Source organism: Cebus imitator, unplaced genomic scaffold, assembly GCF_001604975.1.
Source record: "Cebus imitator isolate Cc_AM_T3 unplaced genomic scaffold, Cebus_imitator-1.0 Scaffold71, whole genome shotgun sequence".
NCBI classification, from domain to species: domain Eukaryota; kingdom Metazoa; phylum Chordata; class Mammalia; order Primates; family Cebidae; genus Cebus; species Cebus imitator.
Window position 1 is genome coordinate 923,970 of NW_016107386.1, and position 22,271 is coordinate 946,240.

The 22,271-nt window shown below is 38.4% G+C and overlaps 1 protein-coding gene across 3 annotated transcripts in view; it reads left to right on the forward strand.

The window, feature by feature from the left end:
- Positions 1 to 22,271, forward strand: part of NT5C2 (5'-nucleotidase, cytosolic II) — a 108,171-nt gene that overhangs the window by 83,838 nt on the left and 2,062 nt on the right. For 2 of the 3 annotated variants that reach the window (XM_017531080.2, XM_017531084.2), the window contains 14 exons: positions 4,674 to 4,791; positions 5,631 to 5,726; positions 11,786 to 11,877; positions 12,010 to 12,067; positions 13,089 to 13,182; positions 14,061 to 14,114; positions 15,625 to 15,708; positions 16,927 to 16,968; positions 18,162 to 18,269; positions 18,575 to 18,641; positions 19,299 to 19,469; positions 20,946 to 20,997; positions 21,518 to 21,578; positions 21,732 to 21,908. In XM_017531080.2, coding sequence (XP_017386569.1) covers positions 4,674 to 4,791; positions 5,631 to 5,726; positions 11,786 to 11,877; positions 12,010 to 12,067; positions 13,089 to 13,182; positions 14,061 to 14,114; positions 15,625 to 15,708; positions 16,927 to 16,968; positions 18,162 to 18,269; positions 18,575 to 18,641; positions 19,299 to 19,469; positions 20,946 to 20,997; positions 21,518 to 21,578; positions 21,732 to 21,908 — 1,274 coding nt within the window. Of the gene's footprint in view, positions 1 to 4,673; positions 4,792 to 5,630; positions 5,727 to 6,371; positions 6,396 to 11,785; positions 11,878 to 12,009; positions 12,068 to 13,088; positions 13,183 to 14,060; positions 14,115 to 15,624; positions 15,709 to 16,926; positions 16,969 to 18,161; positions 18,270 to 18,574; positions 18,642 to 19,298; positions 19,470 to 20,945; positions 20,998 to 21,517; positions 21,579 to 21,731; positions 21,909 to 22,271 lie in introns of all 3 variants that reach the window. The other variant, XM_017531079.2, reaches the window with a different exon arrangement.

The window sequence follows — 22,271 nt, forward strand, 5'->3', positions numbered from 1 at the left end:
TTTTTTTTTGAGACGGAGTCTTGCTCTGTTGCCAGGCTGGAGTGCAATGGCACAGTCTCGGCTCACTGCAACCTCTTGGGTTCAAGCGATTCTTCCGCCTCAGCCTCCGAGTAGCTGGGACCACAGGTGCATGCCACCACGCCCAGCTAATTTTTGTATTTTTAGTAGAGATAGGGTTTCACCATGTTGGCCAGGATGGTCTCGATCTCTTGACCTAGTGATCCGCCCACCTCGGCCTCCCAAAGTGCTGGGATTACAGGTGTGAGCCACTGCACCTGGCCTAAGAATATCTTTAAATGCTCTCAATAACTTGAACTTTCAAAGCTTTGGTTTTTTCTTTATAGTCTAATTATGCAACCTGAGAACACTGTGTGCTGCCCTAGTGGCTGAAGCAGTCTTCTTTTTTGGACTCTAGTCCTTCTTTGTCTTTGGATGTTAAGTAACTTGGGGTAGGCCAGAGTACCTTCTGGGAGAAGAAATAAGCAGATAATGTGAAACTATTGCCTGGGTTTTGGAACCACAGAAAGTCATTTGTGAGAGTTGGGCTTGAAGCTGTGCATCATTTACTTGCCACAGTTGTGGGAGAGAAATTGAAATTAGAGCCTTTGCAGCTGTGGAGAGGCATAAAGCTCTAAGTCTGAGGTGATATATATATGGTTTTCCATAAATATCTGAGGCTGGCTTTGAAGGGCCTGGTTGATTAAAAAAGGAATTTTACTTTTTATATTTTATTTTTATTTTTAAAGGAATGGTGGTACTTAGTAAGATTTAGGAATTTTTGCCACCAGCTCACAACAAATGCATTTATTCCTGAGGGACACTTAGAATAAAACATCTACATTCATGGTCTGTGCAGCTGCAGTTCTGCTTCTCTAACCTTGATTGTACTATGTAGCAGATAATTTAGTGACCTGGGAGTTCATGTTGCTGAAACGATTATCCAGGAAGCTTATGAGAAAATGTCAATAGCTTGTAGGTCTTACTGATTAATATAGAACTTGGTGAAATAGATAGTGTTGTCAGGGTAGAACTTGGACTGTTTTTACCAAACCCATTCCCACTTGCGAGTAGAGAAGTTTATTTTGGACTAGTTGAAAAAAATTGGAGGGAGAGGTATATGTTTCAACACCCAAGCTTAAGTTCTGATGGCTTATGTATTCTAGAAATTTATTTTTTGCAGTGGTAGTATATATACCCTACCACAAAAGAGCTTTTGTTTGTTTGTTTTTTGAGATGGAGTCTCACTCTGTCACCCTGGCTCTGTCACCCAGTGATGCAATCTTGGATCACTGTATTCTCCGCCTCCCAGGTTCAAGCATTTCTCCTGCCTCAGCCTCCCAGTTAGCTGAGACTACAGGCATGAGACACCACGCCTGGCTAATTACTGTATTTTTTAGTAGAGATGGGGTTTTGCCATATTGGCCAGGGTGGTCTCAAACTCATGACCTCAAGTGATCCACCTAGGACTACCAAAGTGCTGGGATTAAAGGTGTGAGTCACCACGCCCAGCCTTACAAAGAGCTTTTGGATGAAACTCAGACCTAAATTTTGGCTTCAGCTGATATTTGTACTTGCTACAGAACTTCATGTTGGCAAATGAGGAAGGTAAATCATATTTTTAAGAAGTACTCTGAGTTCATGAGAAAAAGGAAGTATTTCTGCAGGTGGAATTTCTAGAAAGTCACTTCAGTTGAACACTTGGGAAATTCTGCCCTGCGAAAAAGTATAATGTGGCAAGTGTAGTGTTTTTATTTTCTGCTATTCTAGGATTTGTGCTGTCAAAATGGAAATTTGAGACTTTTTCTTCCCTGTATTGTTTTTCACTGAAAATTCTGAATAAATTAATTTGACCTTCAAATCCAGATTGTCTCATAGACATAGGTTTTATTCACTAGTTGCTCCATTGCTCTATAGTTACCTGATTCTCTAACTGGAGAAAATAGCTGCTTTAGGGGTGAATGTGGGTAGGAGTAATTAAGATTCGTTTTTTGTCTTCCACTTTAAGGCGTATCCAGCAAATTGTCCTTCTGAAAAATTAACAGTTGAAAACATTTTATATGGACCAAATCCTATAAGAATAAATGTCAGTAGATTACCCAAATTACTTAGCTATACTGGAATCTTATTTCATTAAATACTGTTTGAAATAAATGGGGCCTTGGTTAGGATTGAGAAACAACTTTTGTTTTATGGAGATTGTATTAAAATGAGATTTACTTGCAACTGGATTAGGGAAATGGGGCATTGAGGAGGGTAAGGTGAGAGTGGTTATACTTTTAACATAACTCAAATTTAAAACGGTAGGTGCCATGCCTTATGGTTTTATGGTACACCAGCTCTTTATTAGTGTATATAGCACTTTATTTTTTAAACCACAGTGTACATCATATAGATTTAGGAATTCCACACTTAAGTCTTCAAGTTTTTTTTTTAGGGGGAGGGGAGAGGATGAAGTAGGAGTTAAGGGGAAGAAGGTAATATAGCTAGTTTTGAAAATGTTAGCCATGGCTGGGTGTGGTGGCTCAGCCTGTAATCCCCAGCAGTTTGGGAGGCTGAGGTGGTCAGATCACTTGAGGTCAGGAGTTTGAGACCAGCCTGGCCAACATGGTGAAACTCCCATCTCAACTAAAAATACAAAAATTAGCTGGGTGTGGTGGCGGGCACCTGTAATCCCAGCTACTTGGGAGGCTGAGTCACGAGAATCGCTTGGATCCGGTAGGCAGAGGTTGCAGTGAGTTGAGATTATGGCCACTGCACTCCAGCCCCGGCAACAGAGCGAGATTCCAACTCAGGAAAAAAAAAAAAAGGAAATGTTAGCCAGGGTTAGCATTAGCATTAAATTATTAATACCCTTGCAACAACGAAAGAAATAAAGATGGCTTTTTTGGCATTGTTCTGATGAGATGAGACTCAAGTCTCTCCTAAAAGACCTTAAAAATTTTAGGCTTCTGGTTTTAAAATCTGACAAATATTTATTAAAGGATTTTGACAGCCCAGCTTGCAATTTAAAAAATAGATATACATAATATAAGTTTTAAAGGTACAGGAGGTACATGACAGTCTCCTTCCTTGTCTCTTAAAGGCCACTCTGTTCCCTTCCTAGGAGGCAACTAGTATTACTGTTCTGTATTTCCAGAACTATTCTACAAGATTGTTTTTGGAAAGGGAAAATTGAATTGCACTCATTAAAATATTAGCACCAACTTGGATAGGTATACAAACTGCAATGAGAAATCTGTTTGAGCCATAAGCTAAAGATGTTAATAGTAGATGGAAGAACTATCATAATATAAAAATAGTTGCTATGATGAGATTACAAGTATAGGATGAATATTTTTGCCTCATTTGCTATTTAGCAAGCTGGCAGGTCTTTTTAGTTATTATTTTTAATATGGCTTACTCACTTCTGGAGACTGATGGAGTCTTACCTAAATATTTCATTTGGAAGAAACTTATTTAAAGGAGCAATATTTTCTTTATGCTTGAATTTCAGTAATAACTCTAAAAAGTTTTTTCATTATGGAAAATTTCAAACATGTACAGTAGTAGAGAGAACTCCGCCATTGCCTGAAATTCCTGTTCTTTGACCTATAACAAACTCAGTGCTCCTTTGGCAGATAAGGAGAGATTTTGTTTTATACACACTTGCATATACCCATCCTGCCATACTTCTAATAAAATGAATGATAATTCTTCAATATCTTTCTTTCTTTTCTTTTCTTTTTGAGACAGAGTCTCACTCTGTTACCCAGGCTGGAGTGCACTGGTGTGATCTCAGCTCACTGCAACCTCCATGCCTCGAGTTCAAGCAATTCTCCCACCTCAGCCTCCTGGGTAGCTAGGAAAACTGGTGCATGCCACCACTCCCAGCTAATTTTTTGTATTTTAATAGAGACAGTGTTTCACCATGTTGGCCAGGCTGGTCTTGAACTCCTCACCTCAAGTGATCTGCCCACTTCAGCTTCCCAAAGTGCTGGGATTACAGGCATGAGCCACAACGCCCGACCAGTTCTTCAGTGACTAATTCCCAGTTCATAGATTTCCCTAATTGTCGCAAACATGTCTTTTTATGGTTGGTTTACAGTAATAGCTTGGAAAATACAGTTTTGATGGCATACATTTTTAGATCTGATACAGAAAACAGTTAATCATATTGATTGGAGAAGGCATATAAAGCAACTACTAAGCCAGAAAGGAATTCCAAAAATAGATGATTTAAAAAGTTCGTTTTGAAGGATTTCTGTACCAGTTATGCACAACAGTGAAGCCTTCAACATATATAGACCTCCCTTACCTAGTTTTCTATGTACTTTTATTCTCACGATTAATATCACAGCTATGCGTATTCATTTTTTTAAATTGTGGAAATGAAAGAATAAAGGGAAAAAATGTTTGGAATAGGTTTCCTGAGAATGAAGGAACTATACTGAATGGTTTGATAATTCAGCTTGTTATTAGGCTCCTGCTATGTAATCTGACCTATTTCCACAGACTAACAATTGAGTTCTCTAATTACTTCGGGCAGTACAGAACATGGAGTGTGAGGGGGAAGAAGAAAAATGGCAGAATTAGAAGGGAGGAAGAATTGGGAAAGAGCAGAAATTCATTCATTTGCATTCTGTTTTAATTGGCTGTTCTTTCTGCTAACTAATGAAAACCTCCTCTTTGTGCAGTGTACAAGTCCCCGGAGTATGAGTCCCTTGGTTTTGAGCTTACTGTGGAGAGATTAGTTTCTATTGGCTATCCCCAGGAGTTGCTCAGCTTTGCTTATGATTCTACATTCCCTACCAGGTAATTTTTCAAGATATTTTTGGATTAAGACTACTTTCCTTACCCCCCAAATTAGACATTCCAAATTTATCCTTAAACAACAACAAAAAACCCCAGAAAAACATTGAATAATTCTTTGTTGTTTTTTTTGGTTGGTTGGTGTTGATTCTAAAATTACCATGAACTTTTCATATACACCATATCTTTGTGTTCCTGAATTAAACTCAGTTTATACACCATATCTGGGTGTTCCTGAAATAAGCTCAGTTTATTGCAATCGAGGAAGACCCACTTATAGGTAAAAAGGGGGATTACAAAAACTAATGGGCAGTAATCACAGGTGTTCGTATTTGGGGCTGTTGGCAAACAGGTATGTGTTTTTCTAATATACTTAACATGATAGAAGCCTGGCAGTTTGCATTTCTGGATTTGATAGGGAATATTTAGGATTAAGAAAATGATGTTTATTTGAGATGCTGTTGTATGTGTCCCACATACAACATCTAATGGAGGAAACTATAAGCCTTCTCAGTTGTCCAAGAAAAAAGCCTATGTTTTAGAGTGGTACCAGCTGTAGGAAGAGGAATTTTGTTTATACCTTGTTTGATTAAGCTCTTGTTTCTTACAGAAAACAATTAAGATATCTGTCTGGACAGAGTCAATATTTTTTAGTTGCTTTAGAATTAGTTTTTAAGACTTTACTCACTTTAGCCCCTGAAATTATATCGTTTTAGGACATATTTGGGTTGCTACAAAGTTTGAATTAGATGAAGTTTGATTCATGATGATTAAATAGTACTACATAAAATTATTGCCTGTATTACTTTGCATTATCAACAGTGTTCTTCATTTTCACATAGGGGACTTGTCTTTGACACACTATATGGAAATCTTTTGAAAGTTGATGCCTATGGAAACCTCTTGGTCTGTGCACATGGATTTAACTTTATAAGGGGGTGAGTACAGAGAACCTTTAACCTCTTTCTAATGTTGTAGTCAAACAGTATGAAGAAGACATCGTTTCCCCAGATATAATATATTTCCCTATTCCTTTTCATCATAAAGAGAAAATTCCCTTACATAAGATTAGTTGACATTAATTAGGCAGTCAGAACCCAAACTGGCATATAGTTAGCAATTACATTTTGTTTAAATTAAGTGTCTTCCAATTATACAGCATACAATAAAACTAATCTTAGCCGGGCATGGTGGCTCATGCCTGTAATCCCAGCACTTTGGGAGGCTGAGGCGGGTGGATCACAAGGTCAGGAGCTCGAGGCCAGCCTGGCCAATATGGTGAAACCCTGTCTCTACTAAAAATACAAAAATTAGCCAGGCATGGTGGTTCACGCCTGTAGTCCCAGTTACTTGGGAGGATAAGGCAGGAGAATTGCTTGAAACCTGGGAGGCAGAGGCTGTGGTGAGCAGAGATGATGCCACTGCACTCCAGTCTGGGCAATAGAGCGAGACTCCGCCTCAAAAAAATACAAAAACAAAACCAAACAAACAAAAAACCTAATCTTGAAATTTACCCAGAAGAACTTTAGTAGTTTTGACTTCTTTGAAATTCTAAGATTTTTATTTTCTTCTTTCTAATACAGTTCTCAGGTAGCTGTTCAGAAGAGGTATGTATATAAAAATGCTTTGAAAAATTTTAAATTACAGCAATTTAAATGATTAAGAGATTTTTTAATAGCTAATATATTATTTTTTAGCTTCTAATGAACATCGCCAGACATTTGATTGTGTCATTAAAAACATTTTAAACATAAGGTTAAAATGAATATGTGGTAATAATATTTAAAACAAGGAGGCTGGGCGTGGTGGCTGACGCCTGTAATCCCAGCACTTTGGGAAGCCGAGGTGGGTGGATCACCTGAGGTCAGGAGTTTGAGACCAGCCTGGCCAACATGGAGAAACCTCGTCTCTAAAAAAATACAAAATTAGCTGGATGTGGTGGTGTATGCCTATAATCCCAGCTACTCAGGAGGCTGAGGCAGGAGAATCGCTTGAACCTGGGAAGCGGAGGTTGTGGTAAGCTGAATTTGCACCATTGCACTCCAGTCTGGGCAACAAGAGCGAAACTCTGTCTCAAAAATAATAAAAATAAAAAAATAAGGATAAGCTTTATTTTCAAAATAAAAATGTTTCCACTATTGTCACTAATTTGAACTTTTCACCCTAGTAAACAGCAGATGAAATTTAGTATCTACTTTTTTGTGTATGTGAAATGTCCCAATATTTTCTTTAAAAAATCATAATGCCACCATTTGACAACTTCTGTAACTGTAGCTTTACAGTTAAACATTTTCTCTACTGTTATGCTATCTTATTTACTTTTGACATTGTATTAGGGTCAGAACAGCAGCTCCTAAACAGAATAGGATGTGTGTCAGTCTCTCTTGTAACTTTTCCATTTACTATTCATTCTTGATGGCAGAATAGGAAAAACAGGAGGCTACATTGAAATGTTTAAAAATACAGTGTCTTTTTTTGTGATAAGAGGCACATAAACCGGCTGAAATTGTACCAGAGCTTCCTTTGGATTTGAGGCCACAAGATGCCCCTTAGAAATGAAGCATTTGATATAAGACTCTTCAGTTGGCATTACTGACAATACACAGGCGCAGAGATCTCCATGTATACATAGTAAGAACAGTGTGAAGTAAACACCCATCTTGACACATCTGAGCAGGCCATTGTTACATCTACCTTTCCTTCACTGTTTCTTTCATGAGGGGTTTGTTCAGGATCCGTGAATATCGGGAAATAGGATTTAGAATATGAAGTGATTATAGGTTGTACTGGTAACTTAAACTATTTTATACACTGATATTGTCATCATAATTCAGAATCTCAAGATGAACCAGGGTTCTATTATGTCTAAAAAGGAATTTTTGCATTTTGAGGGAGGGATAGGCAGAGAGGAAAAGAGAAGTAGTTTGACAAATTAGTACTTTGATCACATTTACTAACTCAAGATACACAGACTTCCTCTCTTACCCTAAATAAGCCAGTAAAGTTTCTACATAGCTCCTTTCCCTAATGCATTTAATAGTGTTTCAAAAATAAGTCATTTATGAGTAAATGCAGAATTATCCAAACAGCACTTAGCACTGTTCCGTCTTTAAAGTTAAAAAGAAAAGCTGGCCTAGCACAGTGTCTCATGCCTGTAATCTCAGCACTTTGGGAGGGCAAGGCAAGAAGACTGCTTGAGCCTGAGTTCAAGACCAGCAGTAAAGTGAAACCCCATCTCTACAAATATTAAAAATTAGCTGAGCATGGTGGTGCATGCCTATGGTCCCAGGTACATGGGAGATTGAGGCAGGAGGATTGCTTGAGCTCAGGAGGTTGAGGCTGCAGTGAGCTGAGTTCACACCATTGTAATACAGCCTGGGCAACAGAGCAAGACCCTGTCTCAAAAAAAATAAAAATAATATAATTAAAATGCCCATGAAAAGAGACTGAAGATAGAGGGAAAGGAAGAAATAGTTATCAAAGCTATTACAGTGGCAGACAAGGCTGGAAAAGAAGAACTCCAAGAGGCTTTGCTCATGAGTTAGGACCTTATTATTTAACAAATCTTTATTCTGTGAGTCACAGAAAGTTAGTAATCTGTGTGATAACTGTTTTCTTCCCAGTCCAAATGTAGCTTTCTTCTTTTATGATACATTACCTCCCCCACGTTGATTTTTATTTTAAATATATACTGGTGTGATTTGACACTGAGTTTACAGTGTAATTGCTAACTATATTTATAAATCAATTTGGGTTCTAACTGCCTAATAAATAACTGTTAGCCATCTTTATGTAAAGGAATTTTTCTTTACTGATGGAGGGAATAGACAAGTATATTATATCTAAGGAGATAGTGTCAGCTTATTAAACCTGACTGAAGATTTTTTATTGTTACCTTCCACCTTACTTTTCATTAAAGAAAATCTTGGAAAGCTAGATGATGAGGTACTCTACAAAGTTATTCATTATTGGGAACTCTCATTTCAGAAGAGTGACTTAAGACAGGGAACTAATGTGATTTTATGTGTCTCACTGGAGTTTATGCCATTTGTAGTTAAAAAACCCAAGCAGGAATTTATCCAGGTTACTCTGAGTGTGAACTTTAAATTCGATTTCCTTTATTTAGATTGTTAATCTCCGTGTATTCACTGACATAATTGTATATTTTTATATTTCAGTATTTTTCCCTTTTAGTTTCTCTGAAATGTTTTCTTTTAGAAGTGTTTCTGGATCTTTAACAAATTCTGTTTCACTGGCTTTTTTTCTTTTAAATCCTGAATTTTCTTCATGGTTCTGTTCTGTCTCTTCTCTTTCTTCCTTGCACATTAAGTGACTTCATCTCCTCATACTTTTCATGATTCCATTGAGTATCTGTACATAGATGATCTCAGTTATCTCTCAAGTCTGAATCTCTGTTTTAAGTTCTTGACCTGTGTTTCTAGTTGCCTGATAAAAATCTGTTTACTTCAAGCTTAATATAGCCAAAATAGAACTACTGACATCACTTCTTACCTAGTTTTCATATTTCTGTTCATAGTACCAACCACCTCTCAGAGAAACCATAGCATGAACATCATCTATGACTCTTAATGTCCCCCCTGCCAAATCTGCTCAGTTTGCTGGGTTTTATTTTGCCTTGGTAATCTCTCTTAAATATATTCTTCCCTTTAATTTCCTGGGTCACCACTCTAGAACAGGCCCTGCTGTTCTCATTTAGACTACTGCAATAACACCTAACTGATCCCAGTACTTTGTCTCTATATCAAATTAGCTTTTGCTAAAAAATAGGCCGGGCACTGGCTCCTGTAATCCCAGCACTTTGGGAGGCTGAGGTAGGCAGATCACTTGAACCGGGGAGTTTGAGACCAGATTTAGCAACATGGCGAAACCCCATTTCTACAAAAAATTTTTAAAAATTAGCCAGGCACTGTGGTGTGCGCCTGTAGTCACAGCTACTCAGGAAGCTGAGATCGAAGGATTGCTTTGAGCCCAGGCTGTCAAGGCTGCAGTAAGCCAAGTGGTGACAAAGCGAGATGCTGTCTCAAAGTATATATATATGTAAATTAAAAATAAAGGCTGGGTGCGGTGGCTCCTGCCCGTAATCCCAGCACTTTGCGAGGCTGAGGTGGGTGGATCAATCACTATGTTAGGAGTTGGAGACCAGCCTTGAGCAACATGGTGAAACCCGTCTCTACTAAAAATACAAAAAATTATCTGGGTGTAGTGGCGCACGCCTGTAATCCCAGCTACTCAGGAGGCTGAGGCAGGAGAATTGCTTGAACCTGGGAAGTAGAGGTTGCAGTGAGCCGAGATCGTGCCACTGCACTCCAGCCTGGGTGACAGAGCAAGACTGTGTCAAATAAATACATAAATAATTTAGTGCCTTAACATCTGATGTATCCACTTCCTGTGTACACACACACACACACACACACGCACGCACACGCACAAAACAATTTAGTGGCTTACAATGGTGACCATTTTATTTAACTCAAAATTCTGAGAGTGTCTGGATGTGGTGGCACACACCTGTAATCCCAGTACTTTCAGAGGCCAAGGCAGGTGGATCATTTGAGGTCAGGAGTTTTCTTGGCCAGCATGGTGAAACTCCGTCTCTAATAAAATACAAAAAAAAATTAGCTGGGCATGGTAGTGCATGCCTGTAATCCCAGCTACTCAGGAGGCTGAGGCAGGAGAATCGCTTGAACCCAGGAGATGGAGATTGCAGTGAGCTGAGATCACGCCAGTGTACTCCAGCCTGGGCAACAGAGTAAGACTGTCTCAAGAAAGAAAAAAAAAAAAGAAAATTCTGAGAGTCAACTGGGAGATTCTGGGGTAGCACAGCTGATGTCTCTAGGCTTTTTCACATGTCTGTGGTTAGCTGTTGGTTAACTGGCAGCTGATCTAGAATGGCCTTATGCACATTCTGGTATTGGCAGGCTGTTGGCCGAGTGCTTCATTTCTATATGTAGCCTTCTATCTTCCAGCAGACTGTCTCACTCTTCATGCACATAGTAGTCTTGGGGTTTCAAGTGCTTCGAGGGAGAGTAAGCCCCAGTACACAAATGCTTTTCTAGGTTTCTGTTTGGATTCCATTTGCTGCTATACAAGCCTATATGCAAGAATAGAGAAATAGACTGTGTTCTAATTGGGGGAGCCACAAAATTTCATCACAAAGAGACAGGAAGAATTTGTGGCCATTGTTGCAGTGCATCACATTGTCTTTCTCCAGTTTATCCTAAGACAGCTACTAATTTAATTTTGTTTTACAATGCAGCTCCCATGGGATTATCCCTCTGCTTTAAAACTGTCAGTAGGGCCCTCTTACCCCGAAATGGTGTAGGACAGTAGCTTACTCTGCCTTAACCTATCTTTCTAGCTTAATTTTTCTCTGCTTCCCTTTCACTACCCAAATTGGACTAGTTTCACAACTGGTCCATCTAGCCTTTAAGGCGCAGCTCATATGCCAGCACATGCATGAATCTTTCCTAGATTTTCCTCTCCTTAGTCCTCACATTTGCTTCTGCCCCTTAAGTTCAGTGGTGTTCACTTCTTTGGTTTTCTCATAGCTTTTTGCACCTCTCTTGTAGTAGTTGTGATTTTTTTTTACCTTACAATTATATGTGTATGTGAGCCACCTCTCCACCACACTGACAGTTCTTTTAAGAGATGGAACCTAAGCTGAACATCACACCTGTAGTCCCAGCAACTTGGGAGGCTGAGGTGGGAAGTACTGCTTCAGCCCAGGAGTTTGAGTACAGTCTGGGCAAAATAGCAAAAAAATTTAAAATTAAAATTTAAAAAAATTAAAATTAAAAAAATAAAGAGCTGGAACCTGAACTCATTCATTCATCTTCATAGCTGGCCATGCTTAATGTTTGGAATCCTATCTTGCATATAGCCATCAAAATAATTTAATGAATCTTTTAATAATGCTATTTCCCAATTATTATAATGTTATTTTAAAAATTAGTTAATTTTTAAATTTTTCTTTCAGACCAGAAACTAGAGAACAGTATCCAAATAAATTTATCCAGCGAGATGATACTGAAAGATTTTACATTCTGAACACACTATTCAACCTACCAGGTAGATTCATTCTATGCTTATTTATACTGATGCTTTTCCTTCTGTGACCATTAGTCTCTGTTCAAGGGAGATAATGAAATAAGTTTGGATTATTTCATTATAGCTTATGAATATCTGTTCTTCATTTTTCAGAGACCTACCTGTTGGCCTGCCTAGTAGATTTTTTTACTAATTGTCCCAGATATACCAGGTATGTATATATTATAATTTTTTTTTTCCAATTGATTTTTAAAATTAATGTACAGGGTTTTAGAGAACTGGCCATTGTAGGTCTTTTCTGCTTTTCTAAAGTGAATTTAGTGCTAGTGAGAGATGCCACATTGCCAGCCTGAGAGATGGGACAGCACCAGCAGCTCCATGCAGGCTCTCACCTCCCACACGGCCCCTCTCCTTGCCAGTGTGCTGCAGCCACCACTTCTGATTGGCTTCTCCTGGGAATGAAGACGGCCAGCAGAGGTGCTAATTGTGACAACTGAGTGGGAGGTTTGTGTGATGATTATCTGTCCAAGCAGAATTACACTAAAACCCCCCAACTCATTTCACAGCAGCTACCCAGGAGCCATTCAGGGATGGCAATTTGATTCCCAGGCCCGGCAAGATTTGATTAGGAATAAATACTGTATATCTTACCAGAGGTAAAATTTTGCGTAAGTCTTAAACCACTTATCCTCTCCCTTTAGAGAGAATTATATAGCCAATACTGAAAGTTTAGCCGTATATGTCAGAGTTGGCTAACTTCATATCCTCTTTGTGCTTTATCCACTTCAAGACACTAAATTTGGTGGAAAGCTGAGGCGCTGAGCTAAATAAAAAATGGACAGTACTTTTGTACTTAGGGACAGTGTCAGAAAACTCAGGGTGGAAAGAACCTAAATGACCAATTTTAAGTTTTAAATGTTTCTTCAACCTGTTTCTAAAAAGTGATAAATTAAAAAAAAAAAAACTGACATTTTTGGAATTTTGCCCTTTTAGCTTCCATTCAGTATATTTTTCTATCACTTTGTGTTTGTTCACAGTTGTTGTATTCCATTGAACACTATAGCTATTTCTGGTGGTGAGAATGGACTTTCATTAGGGAGTAATTATTTCCTAATTAGCCACAGCCTTTACCCATATGATATGGAACCTTTGGGTCCCCTGGGAGTTTTTTGATATATATTTTATTTACCCTGTTTTGGATCCCCTGTCATGTTCTTTTTATCTTTCTGTAGTTGTGAAACAGGATTTAAAGATGGGGACCTCTTCATGTCCTACCGGAGTATGTTCCAGGATGTAAGAGATGCTGTTGACTGGGTTCATTACAAGGTACCAAGAAATTGCTGCTTCACCTGCTCGCTTTCTGGCATATATTTTATGGCCTGGCATTAACTTTCCAAAAGTAGCAGAATATTTCCTTTGTTTAAAAAAAGAAAAAGTGGATTTGCCCCCTAGTGATAGCTCTCTAGAATACATTTGTTCTTGTCTTTGGTCTCCAAGGTAATGTTGATCTTTCCCCAGTGATGGTGTTTGGCTTTTGGATTTTATTTTAGTTTGCATTTCTTAAACTTAGAAGAGGTTTTATTGTATTTCATTATACTTAATATATCCTTTGCGGATGGCAGTGGTCCATTTTTTGGTCCAGATACCTCCCACCTAATAATTAATATTAAATTTACATTTATTATAAACTGTATTGAATAAAATATGAAATGCCTTTTAATTTCAAACTTAAAATAGAAATTGTTTTATATTTTGAAGACAAATTTTACAGGCAGGGTTGCAGCAAACGATACCTGCTACCTTTTCCTGGCCTTTTCTAGTTTTTCCACTACCATTTTGGTAAATCTTTAAGAAATGCATTTGAGGCTGTGGCTCATGCCTGTAATCCCAGCAGTTTGTGAGGCTGAGGCAGGTGGATTGCTTGAGCTCAAGACCTGTCTCTACAAAAAGTTCAAAAAATTAGCCAGGCATGTTGATGTGCACCCGTGGTCCCAGCTAGTTGGGAGGCTGCAGTGGGAGGATGACCTGAGCTGGGGGAGGTTGAGGCTGCAGTGAGCTGCGCTCGCGCCACTGCACTCTAGCATGGGCAATAGGGTGTCCTTGTGTCAAAAAAAAATGATTTGGGTTGATTAGAAAACACAATTTTTTGTATAAATTACATGCTAAAAACTGATTTTGTTAATTCCTTTGTTTTCTTCCCCTAGGGCTCCCTTAAGGAAAAGACAGTTGAAAATCTTGAGAAGTATGTGGTCAAAGATGTAAGTAATACAGGGGAAAATAGATCTGCACAATAGCTCATTTTACCAGTTAGGGAAATAATTAACAAGCTGATTTATAATGAAATGGACAAAGGAAGGTATTTCTTTGTCTTGGCATAGTATAATCTCCAAGGTATAATCACAAAGAATTTTCAGCTAGAGCACAGGTCTTTGTAGAGTTTTTCCTGTTTGTTGATAGGCAAGAAGACTAAGTATTTCATTTGTTTGTTTAGCTTCAATTATAGTAACAGCAGCTAGAGGTTTACTGTATGCACATCACCATGCTAAGTGATTACATGCATTATGCCATTTAATATTCTGTGTAACCCTGAGTTAGATATTATTGTTACCTGTTTTATAGAGAAAAAAATCTGAGAAATAGAGGGATTAAATAACTTGTCAAAGGTCACACAGTAAGTAGTAAAGCTAAGTCATGCCCAAATCTTAACTGCTGCACTAGATCATCTCAAAAATGCGCATATATATTACTGTTATTTAAAATCCTTTAACCTGTCAACAGAGAGTAATGAGGAAAGCTTTAAAATACCTTAAAAGGCAGTAGTGGGAAACCTGATAAATTTTTTTTTTTAATCTGTGGCTAATAGTATTGTACAAATGTTAATTTCATACTTTTAAATTGTACTGTGGTTATGCAAGATGTTAATATTAAGGGAAACTGGAAGAATATATGGGAACTGTACTATTTTCACAACTTTTCTATAAAACTGTTTTAGAATAAAAATTAAACACACATAGTGCCCCAAGATGACATACTTCTTTCTTTTCCTACAGAGTAAAAGTAGCAGAATACAGTATTTTCTCAAAGTACTGTGGTAAAGATTTCTTGTTTTCAGTTTTTGTGCCTCCTGTTTTCACCTACCTCCCTTATTGTTTCGAGAAAGAACACTGAATGGGGAGGGTCCAGGAGAATTTGAGTGAAGGAATCTATTTGCTATGACAGAAAGAAAAGATATTTTTCTTTCCAGGCACATGAGGAGTTAGAATTTCCTCATTTAAGTGGCGTGGGTGTGGGTATTTCTAGGTAGCATCTGCACATGTCATTTCATTTTGCAAGGTGTTTTATAAAACCATAGTGTACACACTGAAGCCATATCTAATAATCTCTATGTAGAACATTTGCTGATGATGTTTAAATCAGCCTCTCCCTACCTCTAACACCCCTCACATACTTAAAGAAATCTCAAGGTAATTTCAACTCTTTCCTGAGGCAGACATATGAGGAAGGTAGAGATACGTTAACAGCCATATAACTCCTATAAATATACATATCATTTTACAAGTAAATCTATTGTATACACTGTATATACTACATATGTTAATACTTTATTTATAGTGATAATGTGGGCTTTTAAATGCAAAATTCTGAATACAACTAACCCTTAAAAGCCTCCCCCATTCCTGTTGTGGTGGACAGAAATCCAGTGTATGACAACCAGAGTTCAAAAATAAGAATGTCTTGTGTTTCACTCATTATCCAATTACATTTTAGGGAAAATTGCCTTTGCTTCTGAGCCGGATGAAGGAAGTAGGGAAAGTATTTCTTGCTACCAACAGTGACTATAAATATACAGATGTAAGTGCTTAATGTTTATGTTTGTGTATTTATGCAGAGGAATTATTTTGGCCTAAAGAACTGCAAAGACAATGAGGAGGATAGAAGTTCATCCAGTGAAAGTAGTTTCTTGCCATCTCATTTTCAAAGCAGAGTGAAAAGGCAAAAATATACAGAATAAGAGTGGTTCTCAAATTTTTCTAAAAATTTATTTTCACTGATTATAAATTGGCTACTTGAAAATTTTAATCTTGGGGTTATTTAAAACATTTGTAAAGATTAAAATGGCTTTTGTCTCTTTGCAGCATCATTTCTATGAACTTGAGCAGTCACACCCTTTATTGATGTGTGCCTGTGACTTCCCTGCTGCCGGAAAACCTGCAGCAATAGATGGTGCAAAGATGTTTTGGCTCTTAGTGATCAAAATCTACTACCTCTTAATAACAGTTTTTCCCCATGATTAAAGCATGTGGAAAAACTGATCTAACTCCTTAGTTTCATCTTACTTTTGCTGAGACACAAGTTTATAGTAGCAAGAAGTCCCATTTCCCTCAATTCGCCGTACATATAAACTTGATTTAGACACCTAGTCATTTGTAGTACAGCTAGTGCTCGACTTAGGACCACGATTGATTCTGACAGACCGGTCGTAACACGATTTGGTCGTAAGTTGAGTAGGCTATATGCACGCGGAGATGGTAGTGCTGCTGGAAGCTGGTCCGCACTGTCGTACGCCCAGCTGGGCAACGTTTGCGCTGCCAGACGCAGAGCAGTCGTGGCTAGCGATTGTGGTCGTAAAGTCAAATGGTCGTAAGTTGCACAGGTCGTAAGTCGATCAATACCTGTAAACAGTTTTATATAAACCATTGGTTTGTAGACTTAATTGGTCTAGGGATGATAGTAGCGAAGCCAAGGTAATACATTATTTCTGTGTAAGTCATTAGTTTTCTCTATACCCCAACCTCATATGCTCTTTACCTCCAAATGAGTGTTCAAAAACATCTTCCAGAGGAAGTATGTATCCTCCCTGAAAATGTTAGAAGCTTTTCTTTTTGGTATGGTAAAACATTAATTTCTGGCTTCTACTGCCATGATTTCATAAAGTTTAGAGAAATCAAGAATGTGGTGAACCCTATGTTGAAAAATATATGTTTTATGAAAAGCTTGTAGTTTCTTTGGGTTATATGCCTTTTGCAAAAGTAGTATATGGACCTTACGCTAATTTTTTTTCCCCCCCAGAAAATTATGACTTACCTGTTTGATTTCCCACACGGCCCCAAGGTACTATATGTGACTCAGTAGACCATTGCTTTGATACTAATGAATGCATCTAATCATTCTGGAATATTGAGGGGGAAAGAATTTTTCAGAACTCACCCAGAAGAGTTGTTCTTTTTAAGCTTATTGTCTAATCTTTATTAACATTAGAAGTAATATAGGAGCTAGTAGAATTTAAAATCAAATTGCTAATTTAGATTGCAACTTGAATACTTAGTAGACAGAAATAAAGGGATATTCATGTGCTATTTAGTAGGATGGGATCAGAACAGTTTTAAGCCCGAGAAGTTCTATGCAGAATTGATAAGTTTGTGTGGCAATGAAAGGAATTTTCAGGTTGTGGAAGATATTGGATTAAGAGAAAAAGAAAATGTGTGTATATTCTTGACAACTTCTACATTTTACATTAGTTGTTGCTAAGTTTTTGCCAAGAAAGCACATAACCTTGATATTTAGCAGACAAGTCTTCATTCATGCAGTGCGGCTGCACTTGGGTTTAAGGAATACTCCTTGCAACTTGGAATTTTAGTCCTAGACTTTTGTGAATAAACACCAGCAAATCCCTGTTCTGAGAATACCTGAAATCACAGTGTGCAGTGCCCTTTGGGGTGGTCTTAAAAGGTTAATGCCAGGGTTTCATTTCAGGATAGTCATGATTTCAATGGGCATAATTCGCTCATTAGTATTGTGATTAGCTTACACTGTGAGCCAAAAGCCAGTGTGTACCTAGAGCTATCATTCTGACAACGTAACGAGTAAAATTTCCTAATAATAGTTTTATGTTAGTTTTATGTAGTTATGTTATACATTAGCTCTGATGCAGATCTACCTCTCTCTTAACCTGTCCCTTGGGTATTGATTTGCATCTCTCCCTACGTCTTTTAAGCTCCTTTTAGCAAATTTCAGAGTGAGCACACTTTCATATATTAAACTGCTGTAAAGTAAGTTATTGTAATTCAGTAGTAGATAAATGATGTAAAATGTATAGAATATTATTAGTCATTTAGTATTTATACCTTGTGTGCTTCCCAAAGGATATGGCTTATAATTAGACATAATACCTTTTTAAAAAATAAAATAGTGGGATCTTCTGTCTATACTTAGTATTTTTATATTCCTTGCATCTGAGTAAGATTAAATAGTAAGCCTGAAGGTAAGGAGTGATGTTTTGGCTTTTGCTGTTTCTCCTTCACCAGCCTGGTAGCTTCCATCGACCATGGCAGTCCTACTTTGACCTGATCTTGGTGGATGCACGGAAACCACTCTTTTTTGGAGAAGGCACAGTACTGCGTCAAGTGGATACTGTAAGTCAGGAGGATGATCTGTCTGCTAGCACACTGTCCTTAATGTTTCTCCTTTCCCCACTCTTACTCTCTGTAAAGAAATAGGAATTTTTTTTCTATTAGCCATGTTTCTCCTTTGAAATTAAGAATTTTGGTCTTAACTGAAGCAGCCAAACCAACCCACTAATTGAAAAGAGTAAGTGCCATTCACTTGGCTGTCTGGCCAAGTAGCACTGGCGGTGGGGGTAGAATTGGGGGGGGTTGTGGGGTAAGGGGGAGGATTGATAGGATGATAAAGTATTACAAAGTCCATATTCTTCACACAGAAAACTGGCAAGCTGAAAATTGGTACCTACACAGGCCCCCTACAGCATGGTATCGTCTACTCAGGAGGTTAGTCAGACTTCCCTTTATTTAATGTAAGTTTTTGCTCAGACCTCTCACTGTGAAAGCTTTGGTGATCTCTCAGCAAAGTACCATGTGTACTCTTTAGTATTCTAAGATGTCATCTATTGAAGTTAATTGTTTAGTCATCTCTTAATGCAATAGGGGTCTATGTTTAAGCAGTTGTTAGTATAGCTAAATGAATCTGATTTTCACTAAAATCATTTTTTTTTTAAAATCCTATTGGAGGCTTTTTTTCAGTACCTGGAATCACTTGGGGGTACTTCTCAAAATGTTCTCAAGGGTTTTTCAAGGAGCTCCGTGGGCATAGGTATATAGTATGTTGTAGTTACAAACAGTTGAATAAAGCCAGCTTAATGGCAGATTTGTGATGAAACTGGCAGTGGCTCTTTTGAAGGTTATTTTCACTAATATGAGGATACAGTTTTGTTGCTCTTGGATTTGCTGATCAAGAGCTCTGGTCAGCACAGTGGAGCTGAAGGCCTTGTCTTTGAAGGCAATAAAAAGAGAATGGTAAGTCTTTATTTTTTTCATCTGTTCCTGACATAAGAATAAAATGAGTCGTAGAATTTAATGGTTATAATACTTGGAATGCTGATTTTAATATAGAGACAGTTTTCTCAATTGTTCACTCTGTTGTTTCAGGTTCTTCTGATACAATCTGTGATCTGTTGGGAGCCAAGGGAAAAGACATTTTATATATTGGAGATCACATTTTTGGGGACATTTTAAAATCCAAGAAACGACAAGGGTGGCGAACTTTTTTGGTGATTCCTGAACTTGCGCAGGAGCTGCATGTCTGGACCGACAAGAGTTGTAAGCCATTTCATAAACCTCTGATGCACTGTATATCGAAATGACCAGCTGTCAATCAGTCCTCTTTGATAAACCATTCCTTTGTATTCAGAAATTCAGAGGTGGTCAAAAGGTGGGCCTTGATATTTGGATATCTCCTTCCCATAGAATATTCAGATATTTTACAGAACTCCAGAATTTGAATAAACATGAGAGGTTATCTTGTTTAACCTTCTTGAATCTCTTTGAAGTCAAGTATAGAATGTTGGTGTCTTGAGTTGTGTTACAGTAACACTGAGTTGTGAACTGGAACTCAACTTTTCCTCCATGGACCCATATTTCCCCAACCATGCCTAGTAGTACCAGTCTCTCTGCTAACAGCCCGTATCTGTAATTCTAGGGCAGTGATGGCTCTGAATGTTAATCACCTCTGGTATTTTTTATTTACTCTTCTGAGATATAGAGAATGAGGCCATATTGTATTCCTGAAGTAAGCTACACTGTGTATATGCAGTATATATACTATGCTGAATTGAGTTACAGATATAGTCTTAAAGCATTGTTTGATATACAAGTTCTCCAGCCAGCCTTGGTGCACATTACCTGCAGCGTGGTGAAAGTGACTCCGGAAACTCAACCTGCCTGGGGTAGGAGCCCTGGCTCCTTAACTTGAAATCTGCATGCCCTTAGGCAAGTTATTGAGACACCGTGTGCTTTAGTTTCCTCAAATGTAAAAATGGGGATAATACCTATCTCCTAAAGCTGATGAAAAACTTAGGTAATATGTGTGTAAAGAAGATAGACATGACAGCCTCTCTCAACCAAGGCTCCTCATCTGAAACACAGAAAATTATCGTTATTTTACCTAATGGAGCTGAATACAGAAAATTAAGTAATACTTTTCTCAGTTCTCCTAAAGATGGTAGATAGAAGAAAATGTGTTATATACAATAGATGGAGGGGGGCTTAATTCTGAGGAACCCAGGTTGAAATAGGCTGCAACACACAGGAAGCATGTTGTAGATCCTGACTGTTGCTGTTATTGTCTGTACTATCAGTGGGTTTCACATTTTCAACTTACCGCCTGTGAAGTTTTTGAAATCTGGTTGATTTGACCCTGGACCTGTGACTCAGGACAAGTCACCTAATTCTCAATATTTCATCTAAAAATGGGACTGTTAACACTTGCTTAGCTGACTAAACCTGAGACAGTATAAATTCTGGGCTGGAAGGGAAAATTGTAGTCATGGTGTTTAAGCAGGAGGAAAGGTAATTTAAGAGAAAATGATGGTGTTCACCTGTTATCGGACTCCAAGCCCGTATCAATGAGTTATCCTGATGAAGGGAAGGAGTATGTCACTATATACTCACCTATAGCATGTTAGTCCCAGATTATACTTTTCAATGACATCTGTAACCTTCTAGTTTTAGCAGCGGTTAAGAACTGGGTGCTTATTTATTTAAAATATCTTCCTTTTCCTTCCAAACCTTAACTAGCACTTTTCGAAGAGCTTCAGAGCTTGGATATTTTTTTGGCTGAACTCTACAAGTAAGTTTTCTAAAAATGTCTTTCCTAAAAAAACTTCTTCAGGAATCACTTAGATATAAGAAATGTTCTTTCCAGGCTGGGCGTGCTGGGAGGCTGAGGCAGGAGAATTACTTGAACCTGGGAGACGGAGGTTGCAGTGAGCTGAGATTGGGCCATTGCCCTCCAGCCTCGGCAACGGGAGCAAAACTCCATCTCAAAAAAAAAAAAGTTATTTCCAGGCGTGGCACGGTGGCTCATGCTTGTAATCCCAGCACTTTGGAAGGCCAACACAGGCGGATCACTTCAGGCCAGGAGTTTGAGACCAGCCTAGCCAACATGGCAAAACCCTATCTCTAGCAGAAATACAAAAATTAGCTGAGTGTGGTGGTGCATGCCTGTAATCCCAGCTAACTCAGGTGGCTGAGGTTGCATTGGGCTGAGATCGCTCCACTGTCACTCTGAATAACAGTGTTACTTTTAAAAAAAAAAAAACCAAAAACTCTTATCAGAGATGTTCACTGAGTTTTTCTTTTATCTTCAGGCACCTTGACAGCAGTAGCAATGAGCGTCCAGACATTAGTTCCATCCAGAGACGTATTAAGGTATCCAAATGAGATTTGGGAGGAAACTTGGGAAATAAAGTTTAAAAAGGATTTTTTCACATTTCTGATTTTTATAGAGACTGGCACTCAACTACTACTGCTTAATAAATATTTGTTGAAAAAGCTGAGAATCAATCTTGTTCTTTGTTTTAGAAAGTAACTCATGACATGGACATGTGCTATGGGATGATGGGAAGCCTGTTTCGCAGTGGCTCCCGGCAGACCCTTTTTGCCAGTCAAGTGATGCGTTACGCCGACCTCTATGCAGCGTCTTTCATCAACCTGCTGTATTACCCATTCAGCTACCTCTTCAGGGCTGCCCATGTCTTGGTGAGTTAAAGTTATAATTGATAGCCAAGATGTACTCTAAGCCCAGGATCAGGAACCAGCTTTATGAGATGGCACAGGAGATAGTCTGAACATTTCTTTCTGATGTTCAGAGCCCATGGGCAGGTTGTATGGTTGCCTAAGAAGGGGTCTTTGAGAAAGTAGAACCAAAATTGGAAGTCACAGGGTACAACTTTACTCTCTGAAGTCTACTCTATTAAAAAGTTTTATGTGGGCCAGGCATGGTGGCTCATGCCTGTAACCCCAGCAATTTGGAAGCTGACGTGGGAGGACTGATTGAGCCCAGGAAGTCAGGGCTGCAGTGAGCTGTGATTTGCTCCACTGCACTCTAGCGTGGGTGACAGA